The following is an 18,772-nucleotide window of genomic DNA, read 5'->3' as shown; positions in this document are numbered from 1 at the left end:
GGCTGCTCGGAGGCACAAACTCGGCCCCTTCAGATCCCAACAAGGGCAAAGCAGATTGTATTGTAGCCCCGACCCGCTGGCTCCTGCCCTTCCCCACCTCCCACCTCCTTTAGAGTAAGCAGACGCAGGACAATTGGCTCATGCCCCTGTGCTAAAATGTATCGAGTTCACAAAAAATAAAAGGGAGGTAAGAAAACGGAGAAAACCCAACTAAAAGCCACAACAGAAACAGAGTCTCCAGGCTGCTAGGATCTCCCTCTCAGACTCCCCCATCTGCTCTGCTCCACAGGGGCCGCCCAGCTGAGCCCTGCTGTCAGGGGAGGGCCCTGGCCCCCTCACAACCTGTCATCTCTGATACCACTTGGATCCCGTTTCTTCTGGAGCTGCCAGGGGCCATGGAGCTATCCTGCCTGTCTGTGGGCAGGGCCCAGGGGCCCAGGGATGGCATCAGCACCTGGCCTGGGTGGGGGTGGTGGTGTTGAGGGGTGGAGAAAAGGGTTTCTGGGTTGTTGGGCATCCACGCTGAATCTCAGTTTCCAGTTTTTCCATACACCCCTCCTCCCCTGGGCTGCCAAGCCCTCCCATTTCCTGCCATCTGTGATGGGCGTCTCTGGGGAGCCCCTCTGTTTTCTGGCTTGCTAATCACCACCTATGGACACTGGGAAAAGGCTGGTTTCTCTGCTCCTGGCAACTGTGTAGACATCCCCTGGGCCCATCTGAGTTCCTCTCTGTGCAGCCCAGGGCTGTGTTGCTTCCTCCCTTGGGCCCGTGGCCATCTCTGCCCACAGACTCGGCCCCTCAGCAAACGGGGGGCGGAGGGTGTGTGGAAAAACAGGTGGTGGTGACCCCTGATAACTGCTTTACAGACCAGGGGTGCTCCCAGCCTTGACCCACAGAGTGAGCAACCTGCTGCCCCTCAGGTCTGGTGTGGCCCGGTGGTGAAGAACGTTGGCTGTGAAGTCGGAGGGACCTGGGTCTGAGGCCCAGTTCCAGCACTCCCTCGCTGGAGTTCAGTGTCCTCTCTGGGCTTCAGTGTCCCCATCTGTAAACTGAGCAGCTGGGCCAGACGATTGCCCACAGGGCCCTGACACCCCCAAGTCAAGGAGGACTCTGTTGACCCACCACTGGCATTTTCCCGGCTGTTTCTCTGCCCTGTAATCTAGACTCTGCTATGACTGGGAGCTGGAAGCGGTCATGTGCAAGGCAGCTGGAAGGGCAGAGTGCTGACCTGGGTGCTGGGATGGCCTCCTGGGTCTGACCCCAAGACCCCGATCTCATTAACATGCCCTGACCAGCTGAGCAAACCAGCTGGGAGGTGAGGAGGCTGGTTGTTTCCAAAGTGATTTCAACCCTTTGTTCCCCAGGTCCCCACAGCACGGACAAAAGCAAGCACTCAGGAAATATCCTGAATGCTCCCTGCTCATCCATTTGCTCATTCATTCACTCTATCGTGCAATCATTCGTTCTTAATGTGGCAGTGAAACATCGTAAGGAATCACTGGAATTCTGGTTTCTGATCCTGGCTCTGTCACTTACGAGCTGGGTAATGCTGGGCAAGTTACCTACCCTCTCTGGGCCTCTGTTTCATCATCTCTAATATGGGGAAAGCATGGCACCTGTCTCTTAGACAGTGCGTACGAAGCATTTAGCACTGGATAAGTGTTCAACATTAAGTTGATCATCATTAAGTTGAGTATGTTGTTCGTGGCCTCGTGGGGAGACAGACAATAAGCAGATACCTGCCCACTCCTTAAAGTGTACACATGTACCAGCAAGACAGAGTCCCTGGCTCTGAAGGCCAAGAAGAGATCTTCAGCAGGAGTTTGGGTTTAGTTTTTTGGCACAAATCTCTTCTCCTTCCTTAAACAAGGTGAAGTCTATTTATGGAGGTTTGAAACGGAGTCTCAAATATTTGAGTCGCTTAAAACCTGATCTCGAAGCGAGTTCCCCAGGCTTAGCCGTGGAGGCTGCCAGTTTGGAATGGAGGCTCAGCTCGTGGCTCTCGGGAGGGGGAAGAATGAGAAGGCCACATCCTGTTCTCTTTCAAGCCTCTCCTTCCCCACACACACCAGCTCCTGAACCCTTCCTCCCGCCCATGCCTAGGGCCAAGAAACATCTCATTTGTCTGTTTCTGGCAGTTCCCAGGCTTGCCAAAGGCTGTCCCTGTCACCACTCATGCCCTCAAGCCATGACCTCCGTGGCCTGCATGCCCCCTCAGGACGCTGCAGAGCTTGCTGACTGAGGGTGCTGATTTATTGCTTCCCATTAGCCAGACCTCTGACAGCCTCTGAGCACCCCGGCCTGACACAGCCCACACGCCAGCTTGGAAAGGTCAGGTCTCGAGAGAGGGAGCCAGCCACCAAGGTACCATCACGTGGCACATGGCCTTATTTATTTTGTCTTAATAAGACACCCTGAAAATTTCTCTTTGCTTCTGTTGAACATATTTAGATGTTTCTATCTACCTTCTCTTGTCTTCAGAGGCCATAAATGATGCCCCCCAACGTGCCCATGTGCCGACTGACCCTGGGGTGCTCAATGGCTCTGAGCACGTGGCTCTCTGAGGATGACCTCTCGCATCCCCACCTCCTTTCCCGGGTTGGCGCTGACCATGCACTTGGCTCGGGAGGGCACTAGGGCAGAAGCTGGGAGCCCTGATTCTACCAGCGCCTGCCCACGTGACCTCAAGTGACCTTGAGCACATTACTTATCTAATCAGCTTGCTCATCTAAAATGGGAAAAATGTTTACCCTAAATAGGTTTCATGATTGTTTTGGGATTATGTGAGGTCCCCTTATAAAGGGTTTCTTTCTTCATGGTTTCTTCTTATAAGGAAACAAAATCATGGAAGTATATGGGAAAGATATACTAAAGATATATTGGAAAGAATATATTAGAAATCGTTTCGGACACAAATTATTTCACGTGTGGGTCTCATCGTCCACCCAGGCTGGAAACTGCAGACCTTCCTGAGCCTGGACAGCATGGCTTACATACTCTAGTATCACCCCAGCCCCGAGTCCCTGGCTTTTCATCTGGGGCCTGACTGATACACCTCAGGAGGACCTGGGGGCGGGGCAGGCAGTCCCCATGTGGACATGGCTGAGTTGCAGGCAGTGCACCAGGGACTGGGAGTGGCCAGGGTCCTGCATGCTGCTCAGAGCCCACAGCTCGGGGCAGATCTGGGAGGGCGACCTCTGGGTGGGACAAGAGGTAGTAGCTACCACCCTCCACTGAGTAGGAATGGAAAACAGCCCTGGCTCTGAAGGGTTTACAAAATGACTCTCTCTCCTCCCCTCTGGCTCTGAGTGGGGCTGTGGGAGAGCAGTGGCTGATGCGTGAGGGACCCCTCTCCAGACTGTGAATGCTTCTCTCTGCCAGGGGAAGCCCCAGGGCCACAACCTCCCTGTTCCTTGAGGCTGATCCAGAGTCACCCTCTAGTAATAATAACAGCCACACTCTATAATAATAAAAAAGCAACATGTGCACAGTACACTACAGTTTGGAGAGCTCTTTCACACTTTTCATCTCACTTGATTCCTGACCCCAGGCCAAGGAGACAAGACAGATCTTTTCATTGTCGATTTACGTGCATACAAACTAGACACTGGATTGTTAAGAAACCTGCCAAAGGTCACATGGCTGAAAATCGAACCCAGGTTTTCTGACTCGAATCCCTGTGCTGGGGAGCCAGCTGCTATACCTTCAACTGGCACAGTGAACAGTTCCAACCGGCTTGTATCAGGGCCACCGAGGGAGCAGGGTCCACACAGCTAACACACTGGCCTGAGGGGGCCTTGGAAAAGGAATAATAGTATAAGAATTCCTGGGAGCCAACGGAATGTCCCATGAGCTGATGGTAGAGCCAGGGGTCCTTCCCACCACCGGAAGGGGGTCCTCTTTTTCTTCCTAATCATCTGTCCAAACAGCAATTGTCTGGAGAGTTTGAGGGATGAACAGACTCCCAAGTCCAGTAACTGAGTGGTCTGGGTGACTGTCTGCTGGGGTCCAGGGCTGTCCATCTGAGCTGACATGTGATCCCCGGGGAAGATTCTGGAGAAGACAGCACGGGGCTAAAACCTGCAGTCCAGACTGGCCAGCTTGGGGTCCCTGAGAGCTGAGAAGGCCTCCCCCTGCTCCCAGGGAATGAGCTTCTCGGCAGTGCACGGACCTGGTCCCTTGCCCTCCTGGCTCCACACTCTCACGAAGATTCAGCTCAGCCACTTACTAGACGTATGCTCTCATCTGACCCCCCACCCCCACCCCGAGCCTTAGTTTCCTCATCAGGTGTAATAGTAGCTTCTAGCTCCCAGGGTCATTAATAGGGAGGGTCAGAGAAGATCAGAGCGCTACACAAATCAGAGGGAAAGGGGATATTCGGGATCTTGCATCTTATACCAGATTCTGCATCTCCTTACGCAATCGCCAGCCTTCTTTAACCTGGAACACGAAGCATCTGCAGACCTAACCCCGCAAACAGCATTCGCCTCTGCTGTCATGTGGAAGGTCGCTGACATCTTGCAGTCCAACACCTCCCAGCTCACCCGTCCCTGCTTTCTCCATCCCGTGCAGCTGTATTTCAGCATCCCAGGCGACACAAGCCACAACTCGTTGTTAACTCCCATTTATTTCTCCCCTTCTCTTTTCTGAATCATGTGTTTCCTCCCCTGTTCCTCCTACACCTCCCCTCCGGCTCCAGAGTTGTGCTTTATTTCCAGAGAGCTTAATGCTTCCTGATAAGGCCAGCTAATCCTCTGCTGCTCCTCTTTTGCGGAGATGGAGAAGATTAGAGGCAAAGGGTCAGGCCGCCTCCCCTTCAAGGGCACTCAGTACTTTAATAACGGAATTGGATCCTGCTTTCCCATCTGATGCTCTGGGACTGAGGGTCCCCATCGTTTCTGATAAGAAGCAGCTCTCGCTACTTCCAGATCACGAGGCCCCTGACTGGGGGGTGTAATGGGAATGGGGGATGGGCGTTGATGCAAGTCTCCGCAGGGAGACAGAGGAAGTAACAGATGTGAGCCCTGTGCTGAGGCGCATTGGACCTGCTAGGACAATGCACCTGGAGACTCATCAGGCTCCCTGGACAGATGAGCCGAGCTGGCCCTCAAGAGCAAAATGCCCGAAGGAGGCATCTCTATGACTGGTGAGAGCCACACTCACAGCCGTTCCGCACATGCGGCCGTGAACAAGGCGGGAGGTGTTCACTTTGGGGGCAATGACCCTACCAGGCAAGGTGTTTAAGTGATTGCTAGGGCCATCACCTCCAGAAGTCCTGGGGTTCAGGCCGCAAGTTAATGCTGCAGGTGGAACTGTGCTACGACGAGGTTTCTATGTCCCATCTCCTTGGGCAGACAGTGAATGCCACTTTGTAGGAGGTGACGTGACAGTGAGGCTTCCGTGTTTGCTGCACCTCACTCGTGGTGTTCAGAACACCTCAGGGCGACAGAAGTGACAGACACGAGCCCTGGGCTGAGGAGTAGCGGATCTGGTGGGACAGGTCAAAATGACACAGAAGCACAGTGGAGTTCAACTGTATGTGCTAAGTGACTGCTGGAATGTCAAGAGTTGGACAGCTTTGTGGGGTTGCCATAGGTTTTATATGAAAAGCTAATTCTGCAGAGGCATGATTTGTTGAAGAGTACACAGACTATGTGAGGTCAAAAAAATGGCTCCTTTATTTATTTTACACTTGATCTTAGCCAAAAGGCCGAGAAGCGATCCTTTATTTATTTTTATCAAATGTTTATGGAACATCTGCTATGGGTCAAGCACTGTTCACAGAGAATAAAGTGGATATAATACCTGCTTCAATGGGGCTTATATTCTTATAGATAAGTCAGATGTTAAATAAACATATAATTACTTGCTTACTAACTGTAACAACTGAAAGAATAGTGTATTCCTCAAGAGAATAGGAGAACCCTAATTTAAACTATGAACTCAGGGTTGCCTCTCTGAGCAGGTAACACTTGAGACCTGAATGGGGAGTAGGCATTTGCTAGACAAGGGTGGGAGAGAAGAGCCCTTCAGACAGAGAGCAGCACATGGAAAAGTTCTGAACTGGGCTGGAGCTGGCTCCTTTGAAGAAATGGCAAAAAGGCTGATGGGGCTTAAGAACAGAAATCCAAAGAGTGGGAAGAGATTTTCAAGTTTTATCTTGATTGCAATGGAAAGTCATTAAAGGGTTTAAGCAGGAAAGCTACGATAGCATTTATGTTTTTAAAGTATCACTCTGGCTATCGTATGGGGGATAGACTAGAGGGAGGGCAAGAACGGAGGTGGCAGGTTTGGTCAGAAATCCTCCGTCGGAGCAAATGATAGGTGATGGGGACATGTGCTAAGATGGAAGAGGTGGATGTGGTGGCTGGATGAGGGCTATCCTGAGATGGGATCAGCAGGATTTGATGATGGACTGGATGTCTGGGGAAGGATCCAGAGTGACACCCAGATTTTCAGTGGAGCAATCCAGGGACTGGAGGTGTTATTTATTAAGATGGGAAAGAACGGTGGAGGTGCAGCTTTTGGGTGGGAGCTACAGCAGAGATCAAGAGTGCAGGTTTGGATACATTAAGTTCAAGATGTCTTTCAGACAGCCAAGCAGGAATTGTATGTAGGCACACACACCTACACTGCAGGTGACTGTGTATCACAGAGACCATCTGCTGCTACTGGGATAGATGAAATTACCATCCATCCAGTATGGAATGAGAAATGTCCTGAAGAACTGTACTAGGAGGTCAGATAGAGGAACAGCCAGAAAGACAGCATGAAAGCTAAATGACGGAAGGAGTCAAGACACAGGAAGCTGTCAACTATGTGGAATATTGATGAAAAGGTGGGTGCGTCTCAAAGTGCCTGCTGGATCTGGCAACATGGAAAAGCCCAGACGAACTGAGCAAGAACAAATTTGGAACAGATAGAAACCAGCTTGGATTGAACTGAACAGTCAACAGAGGTGGGTGGGTATAGTCGAAGACTCAACAGTGTCGGCTCTGAAGGAGGAGTAGAGACGCAGGCAGGAGCTGTCTCCTGAGAGGAGTAAGCTCTGACCTTCTCAAGCTTCACCCAGGACAAGGTTCTCCAAATCCCACACCATCAGCCCTAAGCTGACCAGAGACTTTCCTACGGCTCTAGAAGATAACTGCACATGGGCTCAAAGGGAGTGGGAAGGGCCTCCAGCCACCCATTGCTGGCTCTCCCCTTGACCTGAGTTTCACCTTCATCCTTGGCACGTGAAGCCCACTCTTTGTTCTCGGGTATTGTACTCTAGCGTGAAAAACTGCTCCATCATGGGGCGGGGGAGGGATGGACTGGGAGTCTGAGATTAGCAGATGCAAAGTATTACATATAGAATGGATAAACAACAGTCTGACTGTATAGCACAGGGAACTCTATTCAATATCCTGTGATAAACCATAATAGGAAAGAATATGAAAAAGAATGCATACATATGTATAACTGAATCACTTTGCTGTACAGCAGAAATTAACACAACATTGTAAATCAACTAGACTTCAATAAAATAAGTTAAAAAAAGAAACTGTTCCATCATAAAGGTCTCATGCCTCTACTGAGAAGCTCCTGTATGCCCAAGAGGCATGGAGAAGGTATGAAGAGCCTCCTTATGCTCTTCTGGTTAAGAAGACCTGACCTGAACCTTCTCTTTTCCAGATCATATTGTCCTAGGCCTTCCCCAGCAGACCCTTTCCGACCTCATCTCCCGCTGTTCTTCCCCTTGAAAGCTCCCCTACTACCTACGCGTGCCCCCTTAAGACACCTTGTATTTCCCTACCTCCATACCTTTGTTTTTCCCCTTTAGAACTAACTAGTCCCTCCTCCTTGCCTCACTGAATCTTATCCACCTCTCACATTCAGCTTGAGTCCTTACACATCTAGAAAACCCAGCCTGGTCCCCTGCCCCTCTCTCTGGCCTTTCTCCTACACTGCTTGGGAGCACTGGCTTTTTCTGCGTGTGCCCCTACCTCCTACACTGAGGATCAGTGACGCTGCGTGCTTATTCCTTTGTTTTCTTTGCTGGCGCTGGGACATCAGAGGCGCTTGGTAAATGTTTGTTTATTGATGGGTTGATTGAGAAAATACAGTAGCCCTTTCTCCCTGAAGGATGAAGCCTTGCAGTGGTCTCAGCAGGGCTGCATGACCAGGGCTCATCAGGGCCAAATGAGAAATAAGTGGGTGCCACAAGCGTTCACAGCCTGCTTCCTGTAGAATCACTGGAAGAAGTTCCAAGTCATTTGAGTTCAAGTTCAAATTAAGCTCCGGCCATCCTGACCATCAACTATTTCAAATGCTCCTGTAGAAGCCTACTCTGTTTTGGAAATGTTGCGAATTTAAACCACAAAAGCTCATGTTTTCTTTTAAACCTACAGATAGAAGTTTCTTGGCATTTTAAGTTGCACGTTTCCTCTGGCATAGTCCCTTTTAACTGTTGAAAAGGTAGCTTTCTAACTTACACTCTCTCATCGTGTCACGCTTCATGTAACAAGAGCATTGCACAGGGGTGAAAATTCAGCCTGCAGTGTTTTTTCCACTCAAGGTACTGGCTAAAGTGGACATAATAACTAATAGACTTCAGTGACTTTCATGCAATATGAGTTTCCATCAAAAAGTTTACACTGACGAAGTTTTCAGGGCAGAAGCATGTTGTGGAAATTGGTTCAATCAGATCTTGGCTCCAAAGTGGCCTTAGACACATAGCAATTATTGCAGCCATGAAGAGGCAGGTAGACCCTTGACCCATTTCTAAAATAATATGCTTTGTGATTCCTTGGGGACTATTTTTGCTCCCTGGCATCAACAACAGGAAAACCAAGAATCTTAAAATACTGAAAGTGGTAGTTAAAAGGCAAAACTTTTTTCCCAAATCCCAAAGGCAAGAATTCAGCAAGGAAGGGTCAGGGAAGATGTGTCCCTCTGGGCGGGCACCGACTCATGCCCATTAAAGCAGGTTCCCACGAGGGTATATCCTCTCATAGTCAAGGAAGTTCAACTACCATGTCTGTTTATACCTCACCTCGGCTTCTCCTGAGGTAGAATATATTTTCTTTTATGAGAAGGATGAATTATTTGCCTTCCGCTTACTAATTTACAAGAGATGTGAGGCAACAGAGAGCCTTGGCTGTGCCGTCTTGGGAAAAGTAAGGCTGTTTAGGCTCAGTACCTCCTAGCCTCCTCCAGAGGGGCCCCAGGCTGCAATGACAGCCCCCCAGCAAGGCTGCACACTGCCACTAGGGCCAGGCCAACAGGCCAAAAGGGAGGGTGCCCTTGCCCTGTCTGGGGCGTTCTCTGATTTGGCTGGAAATAATAAGTTTCTTAAAAAAAATCTTTTAAGAGACACATGTGTTCAGATATGATCATTCTTTTGAGGGTGTGTCTGTTTTTAAGTGGCATGATTCACCCCAAATAGTATGTCCCCCATTTCTCATATCCAGCTGCCATACAGAAAGACAAGAACAGTCTATGTGCAGAGGCACAGAGGAAACTGGACTGTCACACATCTTCTCTAGGAAGGAACTTTCTCCAGCATTTAGCTTCTATGGTTAAAGAGAACAGTTCAAACTCTTTGGGGTGGGGATGGGAGGGGGGAGAAACAAAGCGACCTGTCAAAATTCCTTTTAGCACCTACCACTAGTGTTAACTTACATGCTCTCAGAGTGCAATAAAAAGCCTCCAAACTGCTGTTAAAGAGATAGTTTGACCTTTTAAAATGGAAACTCTCCCACCTTATATCCATATTCAAAAGATGAACCTTGGGAACTCTAGAGTTTTAGATTGATAATGAAATGAGGCTGCCTTTCCAGAACAGGGTTTCCCTACAGCCTGCAAGCTAATTAGGGTGCTCTAGACCTACATTGTAACAGCAGGTAGAACGCAGGCCCCAAACCTTTTAGCCATTGTAGTTGCCAACTGCCCATAGTCTACTTCTGAAAGGAGGCTGGCAGAGAGTCATGCAAATTTAGTAAATAAAAAAGTCCTGGACGCGACTGTCAGCAGCCTGCGGTTCCGGGGCAGGCTGTCGGCCCCTGGCGGCAGAGGAGTCGCCGCGATCTCGGGTCTCCACCGCAGCCGCCGAACCCGGCGCGCACCGAGCGGTGCTGCTGAAAGAAGTTGGAGAGCTCCCAGATCGCCAACAGAATTCGGCGGTGGGCGCTGGGGAACCACTTCCAGCGTCGCAATCAGTAAAGTTTTGGAGTAAATAAAGACTTTAGACCGACAAGAGACCCATACTTTCCTTGAGCATAAGACACACACCGCACCACGCCAGCCAGAGGCTGCTCGCACAAGGCCATCAGCCCTGCTCCACCGGGACGCGCCCGGTGCCTTCCAGTTCCCACCACCCCAGTACTCGTCCAGAGGGAGCCGAGCCAGAAAAGCGGCTCTCCAGGGTTTGCGGTTCCGGATGCAAATGCCTCCAGGCTTCCCGGCCCGGGGGACAAGGGCTCGAAGTCAACAGTCGAGGGAACAAGGGCAGAACCACCAAGTCCAGCTGGGACACCCGGGACCTTCTCCTCCAAGCCCGCGCGGGTTTCTCCAAAGGACGCGCGGCACAGCCCACGCGCCCCCGGCACTCCACTCCACTCCGCTCTACAGATCCCCCCAAACTCTTCCCGGGAATCCCCACAAAGCACAGGCGGCGCCCCGAAACTCCCAGGGCACTAGCCAGCCACCCCCACCTCCGTCTCTCGAACCCTCCTTATCGCACCGTTCTCGCGTTCATGGGGAGTCAGAAGCAAACCACGAGAAAATGCCTTCGCGAGGAGCCTCCCTACACACACCCGCCCTGTCACTGAAACAAAAGCGTAGGGAGGAGGGAGATGGAAGAGGAGGCGGGAGGAAGGTTTAGAAAGAGGATGGGGAGAGCAGTAAGAAGGAGCTGGGGAGGAGGGTCGGGATCAGAAGAGACCGGGGCCAGGGACCCCGCTCCGACTCCGCGCGGCCGGTCGCTTACATGCCCAGGTCGCTGTAGGTGTTGAAGAACTCCATCTGGTTGCACGCCTGGATCCAGCCCACCACCCAGGTCTCGTGGCGGGGGATGGGGGGCATGACCACGCGGGCCGAAGCTTTGAAGTAGGGGGTCTTGTAGCGCAGGACGATGGGCGAGGTCTCCTCGATGCGCGTGGGGCACTGGTCGATGGTGGCGCACACATCGTACACCACAATGTTCTCGCGCCGGATCCGCGCCTTGCAGGTAATGCTTTGGATACAGCCCATCCTGCCGCCCGGCGCCGGCGCGGCGCGGCGTGGGGCAGCGCGGAGGACCGCGCGGGCAGCCGGGGGCGCCCGTCACACCGGCATGGCGACGCGCCGCCCGCTCCGGGTCCGGCTCAGCCCGTGCCTAGGAGCGGTAAGCCGGCGCCGGGCATTCTCCGAGGCAGCCCCCTCCTCTCGCCGCCCTGCCGGGTCTCCGCTGCCCCGACGCCCGCCCGCCCCTGCCCACGCCCGCCCCCTCTCTCCAGGGCGCGGCAGGGCGCGCGGAGCGTGCGCTCCTAGGAGGCGGCGGGCGCCCCCGCCGGCTCCAGGGCCAGCGCGGAGGGTAGGGAGGGGAGCGGCACTGCGAGGAGTGGTGCCCACCCCGGGCCGGAGCCCCCCGCCCCTCGCCGGAGAGGAGGCGGCGGCAGCGGCGGCGGCATGTAGCCGGGGGAGGGCGGCGGCGGCGGCGGCGGCAGCGCCGGGTCTGTCTGCCTCCGCGGTAGCAGCAGCAGCCGCCGCCGCCGTCGCCGCCGCCGCCGCCGCTGCATGAACCTCTGCACCGCGGCTGCCCCCCGCGTGCAGCGCACCCAGAGGCTGGCGAGCAGGCGGCCCGAGCGGCAGGCGGAGGCAGCAGTGGCGGCAGCGGATACCTGCACTCCCGCCGGCCCCGCCCCGCAGCTGGGCCGCGGCGACACTCCTCTGCCCGGCCGCCGCGGGCTCGCGGGGGCGCCAGGGGACTGTGGCCCAGGGTGGAGGGCCCCACGGGCTGGGCAACCCCAGACGAGATCCGCGGAGGAAACTGGCTGTACGCCATCAGTTTTGTCCCTCTCCGGCTGCCGTCCGGCTGCCGTGGAGTGGGGGGGTACTGTGTAAGGGTGGGGGTGTTTAAAGGGCAGCCAGCGCCGGGGTGGGGCCCGACACGTGGGGCCCAGGAGGGGCGGGGCCGCGGTGGGTGGTGTTCCGGGGGTGGGCGTGGGGCTGTGGGGACCCCTCCTGGGTTGGGTGGGTGGGGCCGAGAAGGGAGCGGCGCTGTCCAGGGTCGAGGAAGGAGCCCGGCAGTGAGTCTTTGGGGCAGCCTGAGGGTTAGGGGAGCAGCTATATCTGAGATTGGCCCGTTATTTATAATGTAGTTTGTTAAATTAGAGTTTGGCTGAGGTCTGGGCTCCAGTATGTTGCTACATGCAGTGGATTTCCGTCTTTCCCTGACTGGGTTTGCTCTGGAAGCTTTTCTTTCCACCACTGTATATGGGGAAGGTACCCAAAGCATCCTTCCGTGCCCTAACACCAAGTCACCAAAACTCCCAAGAGTTTTGATTGAAGCTCGAGCTCAGTTTTACTCATCGCCTGCCTTCATCCAAATCTTTTCCTTCTTAGAAAACGCTCTTTCAACAAACCCCCGCACATTGGGGAATTAGAGCAGGAAGGGACTTACCCTAAACACTGCCTTTTGAATGTAGCCGCATCCTGAGACAGGTTGTGCCTTGCAGAACCGACTAGCTGGATTAGAATGCATAGCAGCCTTCTTGAGGTTACCCAAGGTAACCTGTGACCTGTTAAGTACAAGGAGAACTTGAGAACATTTTTGAAACCGGGCTGGATTTAAATAGTAACTGCTTAATGATACATGTCCAGGGTACCCGTTTGTAGTAATCCATCTGGCCTACAGAAAGCCTGGAATCTTAGGACCTATTATTTTCTTCGCTTGTCCAGGGCACGGCATGGTGACTAGCACATAGTAGCTGTGCAACAGTTGTCTGTGAATGAATGAATGAGTGAACAGAAAAAGCCTCACTGTAATTGTCCTGTAGAAACTGCCACCACAGATACTGGACATCGTGTACAGTATGATGCCCTGTGTCTAATATTGTCTTCTAAAATGCCAAACAGAAAAAAAATTAGCAAATGGTCTTATTGGGCAGTTTTTTTTTAACATTTGTATTTTCAAAGCCAATAGCTTCTCTTTAAGTATTTCTTCCATGATCATTGAGCATTTGCTGGATCTGGTGTCCAAGTGTGAAATATTCTGACTTAACAGGCTGCACAGGAGGCTGGCTAGAGTTAGTCTTTAGCTAGGACAGATGTGATGAGTAATTTAAAAGTCAGTTGAAATCTAAAAGCACTCTTCATCCTTATTTTAACTTTCCTGGTACCTTGATTCACTTTAGAGTTAACAAAAAAGCAGTTTTGCCCTTTGATAACATGCTTATCTCATTTTACCATTTTAGCCACCGATCTCAATCACTGATCCTTTCATTCAGCAAACAATGACCGCCTGGCAGGAGCCAAGCAGTCAAGGATTGTGCTGAGTACTAGGATTCAAAGACAAGAGCTTGTGGATCACTGGAGAAGATAACCTTGTGAACAGTTTGTCGCTGTAAACTATGACACATGCTTTAATAGTGTGTATTCAGGGGCACAGGAACCCAGATAGGAGAGCCACGGAGAGATTTCCATGTGGCTCTCTTGAAGTAGTGGCATCTGAGCTGGATCTGGAAGGTCCGATAAGAGGCTCACTAAGAGTAGAAGAGTGAAAGGGCCGTGCAGGACGAGAGTTGGGCAAATGCAAAAATGCACAGAAGTATGAAAGAACACAGCATGTTTAGGGACATAAACAGCTCACAGTCAATGCAGTTCTCAGTGTTATGTGTAGACCATTGGCATCAGACTCATGGCCAGGAACCAGCTATTGATGGGACCATATTTTGATCTTCATTGGAAACGAATGAATGCAAGATTTGCATTTTGAGAAAAATTACTCTCTATCGATTTGGAGGATAGAGGAAGGACAGGTTAGAGGCACTGTGTCAGGATATTGTGATGACAGATGATTTGGCCCTGAGCTAGAGCAGTGCCATGGGACTGGAGAGGCCTGACTGCTTTTGAGAGTCATTTAAGAGGTAAAACTGATTTACTCGGTAACTGAGGAGATGCTGGGGGAAGAGTCTGGTCAACTCTGAGTTTTCCAGCTTCAGTTAAATACATGTGATCCTAATAGCCAAAACAAGGTGACAGAAGTGGAAGCAGATTGAGGTTGTGTGTTGTCATGTTAAGTTTGAGGTACATGGAGTGTATTTTGGGGAGGGAGCCAGAGTTTGAGTTTCAGTGGTTATTAAGTTCCAAGAAATAGACCAAGAGAAAAGCATTTAACTGGGGGAATTTAGTTATCTTTGTTGATTTGAGTTGCTTGTCAGGCTGCAATTTTGTGGATAAATGTTATCCTTTGTCTTCTGGTAATACATGGTACGCCTGCATAAATAAGGAAGGGCAATAGTAGCCTTCTCCAAATTATAGGAAAATCATATAAAGGAGAATATATCTTACTTTTCAAACTTAAAATGAGACCATGTTATGTCCAGTAGAGTGCCAATAAAATATAACTCATCATTCACAGACGTGGACCCTTGACATTCTCAAAGGGTTCATCCGTGACCTTCATGAGTATCCAGAATCATGAGTGTCACCGTGACATATAATTTGCACTATAAAAAGCAGTAAAGTGTAACTGAAAAATATAAGGGATCATCTTTAGACTCATAATGGTTCTATAAATATGGTGCCAAGGTAATTTCAAAAGCTACTTAAATACATTTTGCCATTAAAATAAACTCTTTACTTCATTACGTCTGTACCTTATTTACTCCATATTCTTCTGACGCTGCGAAGAAAAAAAAAGTCAATCAAAGTATGAGAATTACTACATAGATGTCAATGAGAAGAGCTAAGCTGTGCTGGGGCACAAATGCCAGGTGTTGGGTGTGATTCATTCACTAACTAAGTGGCTGGCAAGTACACTCTGGCCTCCTAGCAGGCCATTCAGATTTGTGTCTCAGCAAATTACCTCACTACAGGGACCTTTCAGATCACTCAATGGAGACTATTTTCATCCATGAACATTCAGTCTGCAAATGCCAGTGGGCCGCTACATGTAGCTCAAACCAAAGTCTTCGGAAGTACAACAATGTCTCTGTCCTGCTCTTTTAAGTTTCTTTCTCTCCTGGTGAAGTAAGTCTCCCCTGCCTCTATTAGCATCCTGTACCTGCCTCTGTGAGCACCTTTCCTGCCATTTCGCAGTTGTTTGCTCACACTTGTCTCCCTCAATAGGCTGTACACTCCTCAAGGGGATGTGTCATCATGCCCTGTTGTCCAGCCTAGTGTCTGGCACCTAGGAGCCACTCAATAAATGTTTGAATGACTAAATTTATTTTTTTAATCTGGTAAAATACTATTTTCCATAACTTAACTATAAGCTCTGTCTCCTTACCTACAATGAGCATATTTTTTTAATCTACTTCTTTCTGCATTTTTTCTTTCTTTCTACTTTCTTTCTGCATTCTTTCTGCATTCTTTGTCTTCCCACCGTCTTTCCTCCCAGCATCCCTCCTGGATGTGAAAGTGATGCCCTTTGTCTTTGAGCATGAAATCTCCTCTCAAGGGTTATAAGTTCTAGGCACCAAGAAATGGAAAAACTTCAATGACAGACCTGGATGACAATCATTCCTTGTGAATAACTTCATTTGAGTTTATTCTCAGGGCACAGCACAAATACTCCTTTGTACTTCATGCTTGTGATATTCTTGAGCATGAGAGAGCCCCTCAGATCCCTGAGTTAGAGCCCTAGAGCACACTCTCCAGGATGCTGGCCTCTGCACCCCCTTGACAATCCATTCCCTCAGCCTCCAATGACCCCATGCTCCATCTTTCCAGAAGCAGGGCAATCTCTGACTTTATTTTTCCTATCAGTTACTCATTACTCAATTTGTCAAGTGAGCTTTTTAGAAACTTTGGGCCACAAAGGCCTATTTTCTAGTTGACCTTGGCAAGGGTTTTCAGAGACTGTAGAACAGACTACCAAATTTGTTGGGAAATTACCTCTGGAACTGCTAAAAAGGGGGATAATTTCTATCTCACTTATATGGTCTGAAGGCAGGCAAGGAGTTACATGAATCCTCAATGTCCAAGAGAACAGGATTAAAGAAACAACTCTTTTTGGGGTGAACTCCTCCAACAACCACTTCAAGTCAGAGCAACCAATTTCCCTTCCGGGCTAGGCTAAGAAGCTCTACAGGAGGTGGACCCTGGCAATGGACTCTGACTGCTTTGCTAAATGCATTGAGCCCAAGGTATGGCAACTGCTTCAGGTAGCCAATATTTATCAAGCTTTCCCCACCAGCCTCACATTACAGTAGGCTGCAGAGACTACCAAGAATGCCCTCATCTGTGAGCTGTCCTGTTGAAGGTCACTCGTGCCTGTCTCTGCCACAGAGTCCTTTTCTTAGTCTTTATCTGCAGGACTTGATGCTATTCTTTTAATTCCATGATTCTACAAATCCCAATTCTCCTCTTGGCTTCTCTGATCCCTCTTGCTTTCCCTGGTACCCGCAGGGTAGTAATTTCTGAGGGTCCCTCCTTCCCTGTCTGAACTCCTGCAGGGCATAAACCGTTGATATTGGTTTTAACTATTATTTTCTATGATGTCTTCCAAGTCTGTCCCTCCAGCCCAAACATTTCCTGAACTCAAGGCTAGCATGTCCATCTGCCTACTACTGGATGTTTCCGTTCGGACATACTTCCAGTTTCTTCATCTCAGTGAGTTGACACCTCTCTTCCAGCAATCCAGTGTCGCATCCTGACTACCCTGTTTCTTTTCATTTTATTTATTTATTTACTTACTTACTTATATATTTTTACATCTTTATTGGAGTATAATTGCTTTACAATGGTGTGTTAGTTTCTGCTTTATAACAAAGTGAATCAGTTATACATATAAATATATCCTCATATCTCTTGTCTCTTGCGTCTCCCTCCCTCCCACCCTCCCTATTCCACCCCTCCAGGTGGTCACAAAGCACCGAGTTGATCTCCCTGTGCTATGCGGCGGCTTCCTACTAGCTATTGGTTCTGGAGGGTTTTTATCATAAATGGGTGTTGAATTTTGTTGAAAGCTTTTTCTGCATCTATTGAGATTATCATATGGTTTTTATCCTTTAGTTTGTTAATATGGTGTATCTGTTGTTTGGTTTACCTGTATTGAAGAATCCTTGCATTCCTGGGATAAACCCCACTTGACCGTGGTGTATGATCCTTTTAAAGTGCTTTTGGATTCTGTTTGCTAGTATTTTGTTGAGGATTTTTGCATCTATGTTCATCAGTGATATTGGCCTGTAGTTTTCTTTCTTTGTGACATCCTTGTCTGGTTTTGGTATCAGGGTGATGGTGGCCTCGTAGAATAAGTTTGGAAGTGTTCCTCCCTCTGCTACATTTTGGAAGAGTTTGAGAAGGATAGGTGTTAGCTCTTCTCTAAATGTATGATAGAATTCGCCTGTGAAGCCGTCTGGTCCTGGGCTTTTGTCTGTTGGAATATTTTTAATCATAGTTTCAATTTCAGTGCTTGTGATTGGTCTGTTCATATTTTCTATTTCTTCCTGATTCAGTTTTGGCAGGTTGTGCATTTCTAAGAATTTGTCCACTTCTTCCTGGTTGTCCATTTTATTGGCATAGAGTTGCTTTTAGTAATCTCTCATGATCTTTTGTATTTCTGCAGTGTCAGTTATTACTTCTCCTTTTTCATTTCTAATTCTATTGATTTCAGTCTTCTCCCTTTTTTTCTTGATGAGTCTGGCTAATGGTTTATCAATTTTGTTTATCTTCTCAAAGAACCAGCTTTTAGTTTTATTGATCTTTGCTATTGTTTCCTTCATTTCTTTTTCATTTATTTCAGACCTGATTTTTATGATTTCTTTCCTTCTGCTAACTTTGGGGGTTTTTTGTTCTTCTTTGTCTAATTGCTTTAGGTGCAAGGTTAGGTTGTTTATTCGAGATGTTTCCTGTTTCTTAAGGTAGGATTGTATTGCTGTAAACTTCCCTCTTAGAACTGCTTTTGCTGCATCCCATAGATTTTGGGTCGTCGTGTCTCCATTGTCATTTGTTTCTAGGTATTTTTTGATTTCCTCTTTGATTGCTTCAGTGATCACTTCGTTATTAAGTAGTGTATTGTTTAGCCTCCATGTGTTTGTATTTTTTTACAGATCTTTTCCTGTAATTGATATCTAGTCTCATAGCATTGTGGTCGGAAAAGATACTTGATACAATTTCAATTTTCTTAAATTTACCAAGGCTTGATTTGTGACCCAAAATATGATCTATCCTGGAGAATGTTCCATGAGCACTTGAGAAAAGTGTGTATTCTGTTGTTTTTGGATGGAATGTCCTATAAATATCAATTAAGTCCATCTTGTTTAATGTATCATTTGAAGCTTGTGTTTCCTTATGTATTTTCATTTTGGATGACCTGTGCATTGGTGAAAGTGGGGTGTTAAAGTCCCCTACTATGAATGTGTTACTGTCGATTTCCCCTTTTATGGCTGTTAGTATTTGCCTTATGTATTGAGGTGCTCCTATGTTGGGTGCATAAATATTTACAATTGTTATATCTTCTTCTTGGATCGATCCCTTGATCGTTATGTAGTGTCCTTCTTTGTCTCTTCTAATAGTCTTTATTTTAAAGTCTATTTTGTCTGATATGAGAATAGCTACTCCAGCTTTCTTTTGGTTTCCATTTGAA

The 18,772-nt window shown here is 48.9% G+C and overlaps 1 protein-coding gene across 2 annotated transcripts in view; it reads right to left on the bottom strand.

The window, feature by feature from the left end:
- Nucleotides 1–11,407, bottom strand: part of FAM78B (family with sequence similarity 78 member B) — a 103,453-nt gene extending 92,046 nt beyond the window's left edge. For both annotated transcript variants that reach the window (XM_049716064.1, XM_049716063.1), the window contains exon 1: nucleotides 10,970–11,407. In XM_049716064.1, the coding sequence (XP_049572021.1) occupies nucleotides 10,970–11,232 (263 nt within the window). In that variant the 5' untranslated portion in view covers nucleotides 11,233–11,407. The remainder of the gene's footprint in view (nucleotides 1–10,969) is intronic.
- Nucleotides 11,408–18,772: the final 7,365 nt, after the last annotated feature.

This window comes from Orcinus orca, chromosome 1 (genome assembly GCF_937001465.1).
Source record: "Orcinus orca chromosome 1, mOrcOrc1.1, whole genome shotgun sequence".
In the NCBI taxonomy this organism is placed as follows: domain Eukaryota; kingdom Metazoa; phylum Chordata; class Mammalia; order Artiodactyla; family Delphinidae; genus Orcinus; species Orcinus orca.
This window is presented reverse-complemented; position numbering and strand designations above follow the sequence as displayed.